Source organism: Homarus americanus, unplaced genomic scaffold (genome assembly GCF_018991925.1).
Source record: "Homarus americanus isolate GMGI-L3 unplaced genomic scaffold, GMGI_Hamer_2.0 scaffold43074, whole genome shotgun sequence".
Classification (NCBI taxonomy): Eukaryota; Metazoa; Arthropoda; class Malacostraca; order Decapoda; family Nephropidae; genus Homarus; species Homarus americanus.
Window position 1 is genome coordinate 6,065 of NW_024733115.1, and position 15,406 is coordinate 21,470.

At 41.4% G+C, this 15,406-nt stretch overlaps 1 protein-coding gene across 1 annotated transcript; it reads left to right on the forward strand.

The window, feature by feature from the left end:
• Window positions 1-8,178: 8,178 nt before the first annotated feature.
• Window positions 8,179-14,436, forward strand: LOC121869257 (SH3 domain-containing protein C23A1.17-like). Its single transcript, XM_042370506.1, has 3 exons — window positions 8,179-8,504; window positions 10,868-11,670; window positions 14,225-14,436. The coding sequence occupies exons 1-3, from the start codon at window positions 8,179-8,181 to the stop codon at window positions 14,434-14,436; spliced, it is 1,341 nt and encodes a 446-aa protein (XP_042226440.1).
• The last annotated feature ends 970 nt before the right edge of the window (window positions 14,437-15,406 follow it).

Genomic DNA, 15,406 nt, shown 5'->3' on the forward strand with positions numbered 1-15,406 from the left:
TGTTGATTGTTTTAATTCATATCCCTAACTATTGCTAATTATTGTTTGGGTCATTACAAAGAGGATATTTTTAGTCCCTTTTTTAAGCTGGTGAGTATAAGCCTCGTCCATGTCCAAACTACTTAAAAGAAAACTTGAGAGGTGTTTATACCAACATGAGACCAGCCCGTAAACTTTTCTGAGACTCGGAGTTGTGTGTTTGGAATATTTATCTTATTGTTTTGTATTTCTGAGACATTGGTATCAGAAAATAAACACGATGCTGATTGATATACGTGGGTGTTGTGTGGCAGGTCTGTGGTACCATGGCTGTGTGTGTCTGTCTGTTTTTCTACATAAAATTAAGGAGTTCAAATGTTAAATCTTTTATTATGAAACTTAAATATCGTAGTATATTGTGTTTTGAAACTTCTATTGAAAATAAGCTGAGTTTTATAAATAACTTTCGGCCAACCACTAAAACACTAACACTGGTTAATAAAATATGGGTATTAAAGTCTCGCGTATAAAGTCAGCCTTTTAAAGAGCTTTTACTGGTATAGATTAACGACTTATTCTGTTATATAAAATTTTACTGTAACATTATGCAGGATGCTTATATACCCTCAACTACTGTGTGAGAGAGATGAACTGTTAGAATTAATTACCCCTGAAGGAAAAAAGTTTGAGAACAGGACCATTTACACCACTTTGAAGCGCCCCATGACAAACTAACATGTACCAATTTACCAACCTGTAACAATTACTACTGAAGAAGCATTGGCCATGATGTTTGTGTAGCGTTGTGTAGTACAGGTCAACGTTTACCTTTCATTTCAATCTGTCATTGTGTTATTCACCTACAAGTTCTGTATTGTTCTTACGCTGAGAGAAGTAATGGGTGTTGTACAAAGAATAGATCAATGTAATTTATGTCATGACGGCTGTTTGAGTTGAGTATGGAGAAGCACCCTGTACCTACTGACGTGCTGAGGTTGAACTAAGGTAAAGGAGAGTAACTATTACAGGATCTCTTGACGCAGGTAGATGTAACCGTGTATACTGGAGTGATAACTATAATGACCTTTAGATCGCTGAGTCGTTGTTTGGTTCGGTCTTGTTGACAGACTTGACAAGGAAGTTAACTCTTAACGAGGAAGTTAACCGTTAACGAGGAAGTTGATCCTTAGCAAGGAAGTTGAAAGTAGTTAATTAAGAGCAAGGACAGGTGTAGCAGACATGATCACATATTGTTCATATTTGAAAATAAAAATTAATTATCTTTGTGTAACCAATGAAAAAAGATAACCTGAAAAATTGACAAGATGTGAAAGCAGAAACAGAAGCCATTAACAGTCTCGTCTGGATAGAAAAGAGAGCGAAACATTCTTCGATATTATAGAAAACATAAACTAATTTTCGAGATTATTGTATTGTATTGTATTGTATTGTATTGTATTTAATTGTATTGTATTGTATTGTAATATATTGTATTGTATTTATATTCTTTGTGGAGTTATCAAGAACGATGTAAGATAAAAAACATGACAACTGTTTACTGTGAACGTTGCTGGCCGAAAGAACGAAATAGTTAACATGTAAATCAACGTTCTATTGAAAGCAAGAATATCAGGGAATACAATTTGGTTATTAGTTGTGGTTAAACAAATTATCCATATGTAAAGAAAGTGACATTTAACCAGACCGCTTGTTTTAGAGTAACATGTCTGTGTGCATCACCATTTTTAGGACATGAATTTAATAATATCCAAACACAAAGCTCCACCGACTGACATACACCTGTACAACTTTATTCGAGTAGCAGTTACAAACTACACACAAAACTCGGCTCAGTTGGCAGGCGACATGCAATGCAAATCTGCCAAAATAAAGTTAAACTATAAATTCTGAATATGCTTTTCACGAGGAATTGTGTATCGCAGTTTTTAATCGGCGCCTGTTATTTTGGGTGGTTTGGGGAGTGGGGGGGGCGGGGGAGAGGGGGAGGGGGGATGGAAGGGAGACGAAAGGGAAAGGAGGAGAGGGAGATGGAGGAGAGACGAGGAAAGAAGAGGAGGGAGGGGAGTCGGAGGGGAGACGGAGAGGAAGAGGAGGGAAGGGGAAGGAGAAGAGGGGAAAGGAGGGGAAAAGGATGGGAGGGGAAGAGGATGGGAGGGGAAGAGGAGGGGAGGGAAGAGGAGGGGAGGGGAAGAGGAGGAAGGGGAAGAGGAGGCGGGGAAGGGGAGGGGAGGGAAACGGAGGGGAAGAGGAGGAGGGGAACGAAGGAAGGAGGGGAGACGAAGGGGAAGGGGAGGAGGAGACGAAGGGGAAGGAGGAGGAGACGAAGAGGGAACGGAGGGAGGGGGAGTCGGAGGAGGGAAGGGAGGGGAGGGGTGGAGGGAGGGGAAGAGGAGGAGGGGAAGTGGAGGGAGGGGAAGTGGAGGGAGGTGGAAACGGAAAAGGAAGGGGAAGAGGAGGGGGAATGAGAAGGGGAGGGGGGCCACAGGGGGAAACGGGAGCCACAGGGAGAAGGGGAGACGGAGGGGAGGGGAAACGAAGGGGGAAGGGGTAGAGGAGGGAAGGGAAGAGGAGGGTGAAGGGAAGAGGGGAAAAGGGGAACGAAGGGGAAGTTACAGCGCTAGAGGGCTAATGAACTGAAGGTACAGGTCGACACATACAATACTTCGGGCGCCTCGGGTCTAGCAAAACCAAAATCTATAAAGATATACCTGTACTCAAAGAAAATATTAAAAGAAAGTTAAAGATCATAATTTTTTCGGGGGTAAACTAAATTAAATATATTCTCTAGCCCTTCTCATCATACACATCATCATTGTTATTTACCACAGGCACCTCACAGACTGACCCAATGTATCTTCTACGTAATGTCGTCGATGGTAAAGAGTCTTAAGAGTATTGTTGATGTTCCTTCGGGTTACTTTTTTCAGTCTCGATGGTTGAGGAGAAGTTCTTAATAGGGTTATTTGTTATTTAAGACACTAGTGAGTTCTCTACTTACTCCCAAGATAAGTATAGTCTTAAGGCGTCTTTTTCCTCCTTTTATTTAGTGTAAGTTTATTCTCGGAAGTAAGGATGTTAATGTTATTTCTATTCGTAAAGGAGTAACATCAGTTGATAGTTATAATTATCATAAGGTTAGGTTAGGTTAGGATATGGTAAATATTGGTTAGGTAAGGTTAAATATGGTTGTTAGGTTAGTTAGGTTAAATATGGTTAAGTTAGGCTAGGTAAGGTAAGGTTAAGATAGGTTAGGTAAGGTTAGGTAAAGTATGTTAGGTTAGGTTTGGTAAGGTTAAGTTTGTTTCGGTAAGTTTATGTTAGGTTAAGTGTACAGTATGATCCCGTCGTACCTACAACAAACACTCCTACATACGAACTGTTTCACATTTATTTCCAAGTAATGTGTGGTTCTGGGGAACAGTCTGTATAAACTGCTAGACAAGGAGAACGGTGTTTTCTTGAGAGGGGACGAGAATGATTACCTCTTGGTAATTACAGGTGACGTGTGTGTGTGTGTGTGTGTGTGTGTGTGTGTGTGGGAGGCGGCTTGTGTCTCTGCTTTATACACCCAGGGAAGTCTCTCTCTCAAAAATTATATATATATATATGTATATATATGAACGAACTCACAAGACAAAATGGCTCTTTCAAGACTTATACGAGACGAAGCTAACCCCAATTTGAAGACATAACTGGCAACTGAGCCCTTAAGTGTTTTAAAAGCACACTTAAGTTTTCTGCTCATTTATGGTTGTGACGTAAAGAACCTGTGAGACCCTGGAACAGACAGGTGAAGTATTGCTGCTGGTATGGTGGTAAGGTACTTCATTAACAGGTAAATTTACCGTGCAGGTGTTGTTCTTGATATTATGAAGTTATTATTTAGGTCAGGATGGTATAGTGGGTTGATTAAGACACGACAAAACGACGGTGGTCAAAGTGACGAGAACATTAAACTAAGGCTCGACCATAGGTATTATCCTCAGTGTGTGTGTGTGTGGGAGGGGGGGGCTGGCTCTCTTGGACATAGCAAAGACAAACTAATATGTTCAGTTTTTAACAAGAAGACACAAGTATTTGGTTCGCCTGAAGCGACATCCTGATTTTTTAATTGATTTTCATAAACAGACTTTGTCTCTGTAACTTGTGTGTGTGTGTATGTGTGTGTGTGTTGTGTGTGTGTGTGTTTGTGTGTGTGGTGTTTGTGTGTGTGTGTTTGTGTGTGTTAGTGTTTGTGTGTGTGTGTTTGTGTGTGTGTGTGTGTGTTTGTGTGTTTAGTGTTTGTGTGTGTTGTGTGTGTTAGTGTTTGTGTGTGTGTGTTTGTGTGTTAGTGTTTGTGTGTGTGTGTGTTTGTGTGTGTTGGTGTTTGTGTGTGTTTGTGTGTGTGTGTGTTTGTGTGTGTTGTGTTTGTGTGTGTGTGTGTTTGTGTGTGTTGGTTTGTGTGTGTGTTTGTGTGGGTTTGTGTGTGTGTGTGTTAGGTTTGTGTGTGTGTGTGTGTGTGTTTGTGTAATAATATATAATATATATATATATATATATATATATATATATATATATAATATTAACGGTTTATTGAAAAACATGGCAGCGGAAGGCTGATAATATACAGTTACATAATTGTGGAATGGGTCTCTTGATTTACAAATAATATACAAGTAACATAAGTGATACAAATATGATATATAATAACTAGGGAGGGGCTCAAACTACAGGGCATTTCAACATAGTGACAGTGCAAAAAGTAAGATTGACTGGGAGTGAATACACTGGTTGATTACAAGTTATTGATAATTTTTACAATGGTTGGGACTGGGCTGTTCTTATAGCGATCAGTTCGTGCTCTTATGGGCTGGATGCGGTTGTGGTGTCGAACAGTAATTCTCGGGCGAGGGATCTCAGGTGGTAGTAGGAACCGGTGTCGAGGATGGTGCAGAAGTGTTAGTGTTTGTGTGTGTCTATGTGTGTGTGTCAGAGATGACAACCAGGCCTGAATAACCCCAGTAATGTTTCCTGAATAATTATTAAAACTATGCACCAGCTGAGATAATACAGACTCCTGCCACACACAACCTCACACCACATAAACTTGTGTCTTTTCTGTAGTCACCTGAATAATGGGGTTTACTCGCTGTCCAGATGGAGTTTCGTCACATTAAATTATAAGAGCCTCCGTGGCCATAAATCACACTTATTAAATTAAATTGCCTTTTTACTTTAGAGTTATTACGCTACACTGACCTGGTTTAAAATCTCCTCCATGAATGTTTTCTTAATTATAAGACATTTCTCAAGCAGTTATGACGTATGTAATAGTTTTCAAACACTTTCTCGAGTACCTGGTATATCCTACTTTTCATTGTCCCTAATTTTTACAGAACTTTACATATTCTGTAGGAGATAAACGAGAAGGGTCCTCAGGCATTCTTTCATATTCTTCAACGTGAAATATAACAAAATTATGGCCCAAAACTCACACTCTCGCTCATATTATTCACAACTCACATGCACTGAACATTTTCTTGCAAACATGGCATGATAAAAACTGTCCAATCAATATAAAGTTGTGTAAATTTACGTTACGTTGAGGTCAAGGGAAAAACCACTCTATTAAAAGCGATATTAAAGGTCTCTACTGTTAGTCATATCAAATGTGTTTATTGCAAGCCATATTTAATGTATTGCAAGTATGTTAAGTGTTATTGGCCATATTAAATGTTGCAAGCCATAATAAGTGTACTGAAATTCACATTAAACATCTATTACAAGCCATATTAAATGACTAATTCAAGATGTATTAAATGTGTTCTTGGCTACTGACAACTTTCAACACATACCTCAATCTGGCCAGGAAGAATTAATGGTGAGTCAATACTGAGAATGACAGCTGGTCAACCACCGCCTGAAAATAAGAGAATAATCCATTATAAACTGTATTTAATACAATAACTAAAACTTACAACAACACACAACAAACCCACACCCACACGCACACAGGCCTCAAAGAACATGACAGAGTTGATGCCCTCGCCAAACTCGTGTCTAACAAAGTCACTGTTGAATATAATCTGTTTCTGTCAAAAAGAACCATTAAAACTGGAATTAGGAAGAAACTTAATGATGAATTTGACGCAAGCAGACAAGTGCAAACAGGCACTAGTTAATCCATTGTTTACCATGATGAGATGTATCAAATGAAACATGTATTTGGAGCAAGTAACAAGATCACTAGATGACAAGATGTTGTAACCGTTAGACTAAGGTTAGGATATAAGTACCTCTGGCAGTATATTCCTTAAGCAGATGTGAACAACTAAATGTAAAGTGTGGTCAAACATATGGCCACACACTCGAACACTACGTCCTTGACTGTGTGAAGGTAGAACTTTGGGACAGGTCCAAGCACACTGTGTGTGAAATGGCACAACACTTTATCTCTAATGGCAAGATAGCCGACATATTAAGATTGTATCCACTTTTTTGCACTTAGTAGCTACATCAGTTCCCAAGTATAAAACTAAACACACAATCTGCTTGAATACCTCTCACGCAAATGTGAATAACAAAGTGTGCGGCCAGACATACTGCCTCACACTCCTGTACTCACGCAGTTGCGAATAAGTTACCCTTTATGTATAGAACTAAACAAAGAATTTATTTGAAATACTCTGTAACATTCAATGTCTTAATATCCTGACCACGGGGGTTAGTTATACTGACCTTTTGTGAACTCTACTCTGTAATCCTTGCGCTACCGCTCAGGATGAATATGGGTACACAAACTAGCCGCTGCAAGTGGCAAAATACAAATATTACCACACCACACAACAACAATACACATTTAATTATCCAGGTAACGATTTATCATAACCAAGAAGATAAAACAAAATAATAATACTGATATATAATAACAATAATATAAAAAACACGACGTAAGAAATGTCGAACTCTCCAAAATAGTTGATTTATGGCGACGCTTTTACCAAAATTATGCAACAATTTGCCTTCGTCCATCCAAGGATTTTTTGGTTCTGCCTCGACACATTTATCTAAGTTGGCTCTTACCGGGACGACGTGCTGGTGGGGGAGACGGGGGGCTTAAAGGGGAGGGGAAGGGATGGTTAGAGGAGGGGAGGAGAGAGAGGGAAGGGAAGGGGAAGGGAAGAGGAGGGAGGATGAGGCAGGAGGGGAGAGAAGAGAGAAGGGAAGGGAAAGAGAAGAAGAGAGAAGAATTAAAAGGAAGGTAGGGGAGGAACGGAGGGGATGTGTAGAAAGGTAGTGAAGAGAGGAGATGAAGGTAAAGAGATAGGAGACGAATGGAGAGGGTAGATGGGAAGGAAGGGGAGGTGAGAGGGAGAGAAAGGAAGAGAGGGAAGGAGTGAGAGGAAGGGAGGGAGGGGAGATATAAATGAACAGAAAGGAGGCGGGAGAGGTAAGAGGGAGAAAATGAGGATGATAATGAAGAAGTATAGAACTAAGGAGAGAAAAGGGGAAGAGGGAAGGCAGAGTAAAAAGGAAGGAGGGGAGGGCGAGTTGGAAAAGAGATAGGCAGGAGGGAGAGAAGCGAAGAAAGAAGAGAAGAACTGGGAAGAGAGGTATAGAGGTGGGAGAGATGAAAGAAGAGAGGAGGGAGGAGAGGCAAGGAGAGAGGGAGGGGTAGAGAGGCAAGGAGGGGAGGGTAGGAGTAGAGAGGGCAAGGAGGAGGGAGGGTAGAGAGGTAAGGAGGAAGGGAGGGTAGAGAGGCAAGGAGGGGAGGGTAGGGAGAGGGTAAGGAGGAAGGGAGGGTAGAGAGGGCAAGGGGAGGGGAGGGGAGGGGAGGAGGGTGGCAGGAGGAGGAAGGAACGAGGGAGGACCCGTCGAGTTATTCAAGACGGTTAAATTGTTCCTCTCTCTCCTCCGTCCTGACCTCTACCCTCTTCTCCTCTTCCTTCCTCTTTCTTTGTTTCGCCTTTCCCTTACCACCCTCTTCCTCTCCTTGCTCTCCTCTCTTCCTTTCATCCATCCAATTCTTCTTTAAACTTCCTTGTTTCTCACCTCTATTTCGTTCTATTCCTTCCCTCCTTCCTTCTTTCTATTTTCCATGTCTTTTCTTCCATTTCTCACTGTTTGCTACACGTTATCGTTATACTTCTAATAAAGCCACGATATAAATGAGAGGCGGTAAAGTGGGACGACCTCAGCATGTTATATATACTGGACTTGGCGCTCCACTGCATACTAGCTTCCAAGACCACACAGCTTTCAGGACCACACAGCTTCCAGGACCACACAGCCTCCAGGATCACACAGCTTCCAGGACCACACCGCCTCCAGGACCACACAGCCTCCAGGACTACACAGCCTCCAGGACTACACAGCCTCCAGGACCACACACAGCCCAGGACTACACACACAGCTTCCAGGACCACACAGCTTCCAGGACCACACAGCTTCCAGGACCACACAGCTTCCAGGACCACACAGCCTCCAGGACTACACAGCCTCCGGGATCACAGCTCAGTGAGAGGGTGAGAGCCAGAATGGAAAGGAAATCAGTAAAGGACAAGAGTGTAGGAAAGTGAGGAGTCAGGTTGAGAAAGTGGAGATGTAAGAGTCACGGGGGCGTGTAGGAGGGAAGGGGCCAAGTTTAGTTTTCATTTATGAGAGGCGGAGAGAGGGAGGGAGGAGGGAGGGAGGAGGGAGGGAGGGAGGGAGGAGGGAGGAGGAGGAGGAGGGAGGGAGGGAGGAAGGGAGGAGGGAGGAGGAGGGGGAGGGAAGGAGTCACAGTGTCTGGGTGCAAGAGTCAAAATTGAAGCTGTAACAGAGTTTTTGTTGGTGATGGTTTGTATTGTTTTTGATGGTCGTTTCAGTGATGGTGGTGGGAGTGGTGATGATGGTGATAGTAGTAGTAGTGATGTTGATTGTATTCGTGATGATGATGATTGTGATAACAGCGGTGGTAATGGTGGTGATGATGATAGTGTTGGGAATGTTGGTGATGTTAGTAGTGATGGTAATGATAGTGGTGTGATGGTAGTGTTGATGGTGGTGATTAATGATAGTGCGATAGTAATGGTGACGCTAATAGTGGCAATGATGGTGATCTTCGGATGGTAGAAGCAGATTGGCAACATTACTTGGCCAACAACGCTATCTGACCATGATGGATGAATTTATTTACAACCAGAGTTTTAGAGGGAAGCCAGACACATAGACTGGACCCCCCTCCCCCCCTTCCCCTATACCCCCTCTCACAACTCTACCTACCCTTCCACCACCCTTCTGTGAGAGTATATTGTTTGGTGTGGGCCAAGGTTGATCAAACAATAATATAACAGATATAAATAAGGAAGTATTGAGTGGTGTGGTGTTATTAGTGAAGGTGTGTGTACTGTACTCCTGTCTCACTCTCCCTTACATGTGTCAACTAAACCTCTCCCCTGTGTCTCACCCTCTCCCCTGTGTCTCACCCTCTCCCCTGTGTCTCACCTCCCTGCCCCACCTCCCTGTGGTGTCTCACCCTCCTTGTGTCTCACCCTCTCCTGTGTCTCACCCTCTCCCTGTGTCTCACCCTCCTGTGTCTCACCCTCTCCCCTGTGTCTCACCCTCTCCCCTGTGTCTCACCCTCTCCCCTGTGTCTCACCCTCTCTTGCTTTCTCCAGTCTTCTCCCCAGAGGAATTAGGAGCTTGGTGTGTGGTGGTGCTGGCTATTTACTCTGAGGAAGATGGTAATAAAACCAATTAACTTATCATTCACTATTCATTCGCCACTCACCTGTGACAGTGCAGCACCTGGACAAGATACAGTGTTGTTAAGAAGAGATTATTCCTTCCCGTATGTTTTTTTTTTTTTTAAATCCATGATGGTCATAAATATTAACAACATCCTCACTGTATAGTCTGTCAGTAAAAGCATAAGTGTGTCAAACGTGCACAAATTTAACACAGCATTACATGTGTTATAACTCTGTGGTTACTCCCAGGCCAGCAAGAGGAGGACACGCCCTTGAAGTCCATGAAGAGAGAGAGAGAGAGAGAGAGAGAGAGAGAGAGAGAGAGAGAGAGAGAGAGAGAGTGCGTGTGTACTGGAGTGGCTGCCTTACATAGCTTGAGGGAGGAAGTTAAAGTTGTCTGATCTTTAATGTTAATATATTTGACACTTATTTGGATTAACTTCGTCATTAATTTTGTTTTATCGTATAAATTCGTCAACTTTGTTTAAAATATCTCCTAAAGTTGTGTGGAGACTAACTTATGTACAGTTCAGCTAACTTTGGTGGTGTTTTGTATATAGTCTGTTCAAGTTTGTTGTAATGTTTGTTGTTCAGTAATTACAGTATTGTTATTTTTATTACTAGCATTGTTGTTGTCGTTATCACTTTTGTTTTTATTATTATTATTATTATTATTATTATTATTATTATTATTATTATTATTATTATTATTTTTATTATTATTATTATTGTTGTTCTTATTATTGTTGTCTCGTCACTGTTACATCCCTCACAAAGAAAGTTTAAACGTAGTTCAATTTTGTAACAAGACAAAAATACATAGAAAAAGTTTGTTGTATCACTAAAACTGTTTACTTCGTCTGGTATATGTAAAAATTACCTCATCTGCTAATACCCAGTAACTACATACCCAGTAACTACATACCCAGTAACTATATACCCATACCCAGTAACTACATACCCAGTAACTATATACCCACACCCAGTAACTATATACCCATACCCAGTAACTATATACCCATACCCAGTAACTATATACCCATACCCAGTAACTACATACCCAGTAACTATATACCCATACCCAGTAACTACATACCCAGTAACTATATACCCATACCCAGTAACTATATACCCAGTAACTATATACCCATACCCAGTAACTATATACCCATACCTAGTAACTACATACCCATACCCAGTAACTACATATCCAGTAACTATATACCCATACCTAGTAACTACATATCCAGTAACTATATACCCATACCTAGTAACTACATACCCAGTAACTATATACCCATACCCAGTAACTACATATCCAGTAACTATATACCCATACCCAGTAACTATATACCCATACCTAGTAACTACATACCCAGTAACTATATACCCATACCCAGTAACTACATATCCAGTAACTATATACCCATACCCAGTAACTATATACCCATACCCTGTAACTATATACCCATACCTAGTAACTACATACCCAGTAACTATATACCCATACCCAGTAACTATATACCCATACCTAGTAACTACATATCCAGTAACTATATACCCATACCTAGTAACTACATACCCATACCCAGTAACTACATACCCAGTAACTATATACCCATACCCAGTAACTACACCAGTAACTATATACCCATACCCAGTAACTATATACCCATACCTAGTAACTACATACCCATACCCAGTAACTACATATCCAGTAACTATATACCCATACCTAGTAACTACATATCCAGTAACTATATACCCATACCTAGTAACTACATACCCAGTAACTATATACCCATACCCAGTAACTACATATCCAGTAACTATATACCCATACCCAGTAACTATATACCCATACCTAGTAACTACATACCCAGTAACTATATACCCATACCCAGTAACTACATATCCAGTAACTATATACCCATACCCAGTAACTATATACCCATACCCTGTAACTATATACCCATACCTAGTAACTACATACCCAGTAACTATATACCCATACCCAGTAACTATATACCCATACCTAGTAACTACATATCCAGTAACTATACCCATACCTAGTAACTACATACCTAGTAACTATATACCATACCAGTAAACTATATATACTCCATACCCAGTAACTACATACCCAGTAACTATATACCCATACTCCAGTAACTATATACCCATACCTAGTAACCCTACATACCCTGAAACTATATACCCATACCCAGTAACTACAGGCACCATACCTAGTAACTACATACCCAGTAACTATATACCATACCTAGTAACTACATACCTAGTAACTATATACCCATACCTAGTAACTACATACCCAGTAACTATATACCCATACCTAACTACATACCAGTAACTATATATACCCATACCTAGTAACTACATACCTAGTAACTATATACCCATACCTAGTAACTACATACCTAGTAACTATATACCCATACCCAGTAACTATATATACCCATACCCAGTAACTACATACCCAGTAACTATATACCCATACTCAGTAACTATATACCCATACCTAGTAACTACATACCCAGTAACTATATACCCATACCCAGTAACTATATACCCATACCTAGTAACTACATACCCAGTAACTATATACCCATACCTAGTAACTACATACCCAGTAACTATATACCCATACCCAGTAACTATATACCCATACCTAGTAACTACATACCCAGTAACTATATACCCATACCTAGTAACTACATACCCAGTAACTATATACCCATACCCAGTAACTATATACCCATACCTAGTAACTACATACCCAGTAACTATATACCCATACCTAGTAACTACATACCCAGTAACTATATACCCATACCCAGTAACTATATACCCATACCTAGTAACTACATACCCAGTAACTATATACCCATACCTAGTAACTACATACCCAGTAACTATATACCCATACCCAGTAACTATATACCCATACCTAGTAACTACATACCCAGTAACTATATACCCATACCTAGTAACTATATACCCATACCCAGTAACTACATACCCAGTAACTATATACCCATACCCAGTAACTATATACCCATACCCAGTAACTATATACCCATACCCAGTAACTATATACCCATACCCACTAACTATATACCCATACCCAGTAACTAACTATATACCCATACCCACTAACTATATACCCATACCCAGTAACTACATACCCAGTAACTATATACCCATACCCAGTAACTATATACCCATACCCAGTAACTATATACCCATACCCAGTAACTATATACCCATACCCACTAACTATATACCCATACCCAGTAACTATATACCCATACCTAGTAACTATATACCCATACTTCTATATACTCACAGCCAATAGTGTGCTTACTCATGTTTATTTTGGTTTGGTCTGAAATCGCAGCCAATCAGAACTCTTGATACTGGCAGGGGTAGAGGCGACACATGATGAATAAATGAAGAATAATAACAGGTATTAAATAGACTTTGTGTATTGATGTGTATCTAGTTCAATTATAAATCATAAATAGCGTAAACAACTTGATATAACTCCAACAAGCTGTTAATTATTACTCGCCCCGCCCACTGAACCTGGACATATCAACGTGTCTCAATCGTCGATATAACAATAAAATTTCAATAAATAGTCATGATAATGTAGAGATTTCCGTTCATGAGCTTAGTAGACAGGATGTGTGTGTGTGTGTGTGTGTGTGTGTGGTTCAAGATTATATCACCTACACACTACCTCTGTTTTATGAACAAATTGTTGGTGTCGTCCTCTGGGTGACTTAACTGAATTACACGATATCTATTGCCTGGGGAGGTCTAGTCTGGCAGGGCGACACTTGAAGCCCGACATTCTAACTTATTTTGTACAGCTAAAATCCCTTGAAAGTGTGACGCTTTTAACATAATTGAACTTAATAATCCTGTCAGCTGAAGCACGAAAACAAAGAATAACATGAGACCTCAGAGAAGTTCAAATAGAATTGACGACATTACTGTGAGTTTTAAATAGATTCTTTAATAAAATAATGTATTGTTAAGGAAAGATAACATGACATCAAGCGTACATTAATCAGCGGTACAGGATGAGGAAATTAATGCGTGTTACTAATTCCTTTCTATGTGTATGTTAAATAAAGAGATTACCTCCAATAATTTAGCTCAGTAATTATATTCGACAAATTAGTCAATGAATGCAGTCACTGTTATTAGTTCTCAGGCATCGTTTAATTATCTTGGTTAACAGATGGTTTTGTCGCGTGTGTGTGTGTGTGTGTGTGTGTGTGTGTGTGTGTGGTTCAAGAGTTTATCACCTACACATTACCTCTGTTTTATGAACAAATTGCCCTCATATTGTATCAGGGAAGTTATACTACAATTAACTGGTCCCGTTAGTTCACCGTCGGAGTTCATTAAATCTCCAAATGAACGTAGATTAAAGACGTTATTAAGATCATTAATTTCCCGTAAATGGTAATATCTCGCCCCAGTGACTGTTGCTTGTCTCGCCTCAGTGACTGTTGCTTGTCTCGCCCCAGTGACTGTTGCTTGTCTCGCCTCAGTGACTGTTGCTTGTCTCGCCTCAGTGACTGTTGCTTGTCTCGCCCCAGTGACTGTTGCTTGTCTCGCCTCAGTGACTGTTGCTTGTCTCGCCCCAGTGACTGTTGCTTGTCTCGCCTCAGTGACTGTTCTCGCCTTGTGACTCGCCTCAGTGACTGTTGTTTGTCTCGCCCCAGTGACTGTTGCTTGTCTGGCCCCAGTGACTGTTGCTTGTCTCGCCTCAGTGACTGTTGCTTGTCTCGCGCCTCAGTGACTGTTGCTTGTCTCTTGGTGGCTCTCCTCAGTGACTGTCTCGCCTCCGGTGTTGTCTCGCAGTCTCCTTGTCTCGCCTCGCCTCAGTGACTGTTGCTTTTCTCGCCTCAGTGACTGTTGCTTTGTCTCGCCTCAGTGACTGTTGCTTGTCTCGCCTCAGTGACTGTTGCTTGTCTCGCCTCAGTGACTGTTCTTGTCTCGCCCCAGTGACTGTTGCTTGTCGCCTCCAGTGACTGTTGCTTGTCTCTTAGTGACTGTTGCTTTGTCTCGCCTCAGTGACTGTTGCTTGTCTCGCCTCAGTGACTGTTGTTGTCTCGCCTCAGTGACTGTTGCTTGTCTCGCCTCAGTGACTGTTCTTGTCTCGCCTCAGTGACTGTTGCTTGTCTCGCCTCAGTGACTGTTGCTTGTCTCGCCCAGTGACTGTTGCTTGTCTCTTTAGTGACTGTTGCTTGTCTCGCCCAGTGACTGTTGCTTGTCTCGCCCAGTGACTGTTGCTTGTCTCGCCCCAGTGACTGTTGCTTGTCTGGCCCCAGTGACTGTTGTCTGGCCCCAGTGACTGTTGTATCTCGCCTCAGTGACTGTTGTATCTCCTTACCTAAAGTGACATTGCTTGTCTCGCCCCAGTGACTGTTGCTTGTCTCGCCTCAGTGACGCTGTTGCTTGTCTCGCCTCAGTGACTTCATTGCTTATCTCGCCCCAGTGACTGTTGCTTGTCTCGCCTCAGGAAGTGAGCTGTTGCTTGTCTCGCCCCAGTGACTGTTGCTTGTCTCGCCCATTTGGCTGTTGGCATCCTCGCCTCAGTGACTGTTGCTTGTCTCGCCCCCAGTGACTGTTGCTTGTCTCGCCTCAGTGACTGTTGC

Excerpts from the sequence above, each read along its gene's own strand:
- LOC121869257 (XM_042370506.1), top strand. The coding sequence starts at position 8,179 with ATGTTATATATACTGGACTTGGCGCTCCACTGCATACTAGCTTCCAAG. Across the intron at positions 8,505-10,867 it reads GATCACAGCTCAGTGAGAGG|TAACTATATACCCATACCTA; the intron begins GTGAGAGCCAGA and ends ACCCATACCCAG. Across the intron at positions 11,671-14,224 it reads TAACTATATACCCATACCCT|TGACTGTTGCTTGTCTCGCC; the intron begins GTAACTATATAC and ends ATCTCGCCCCAG.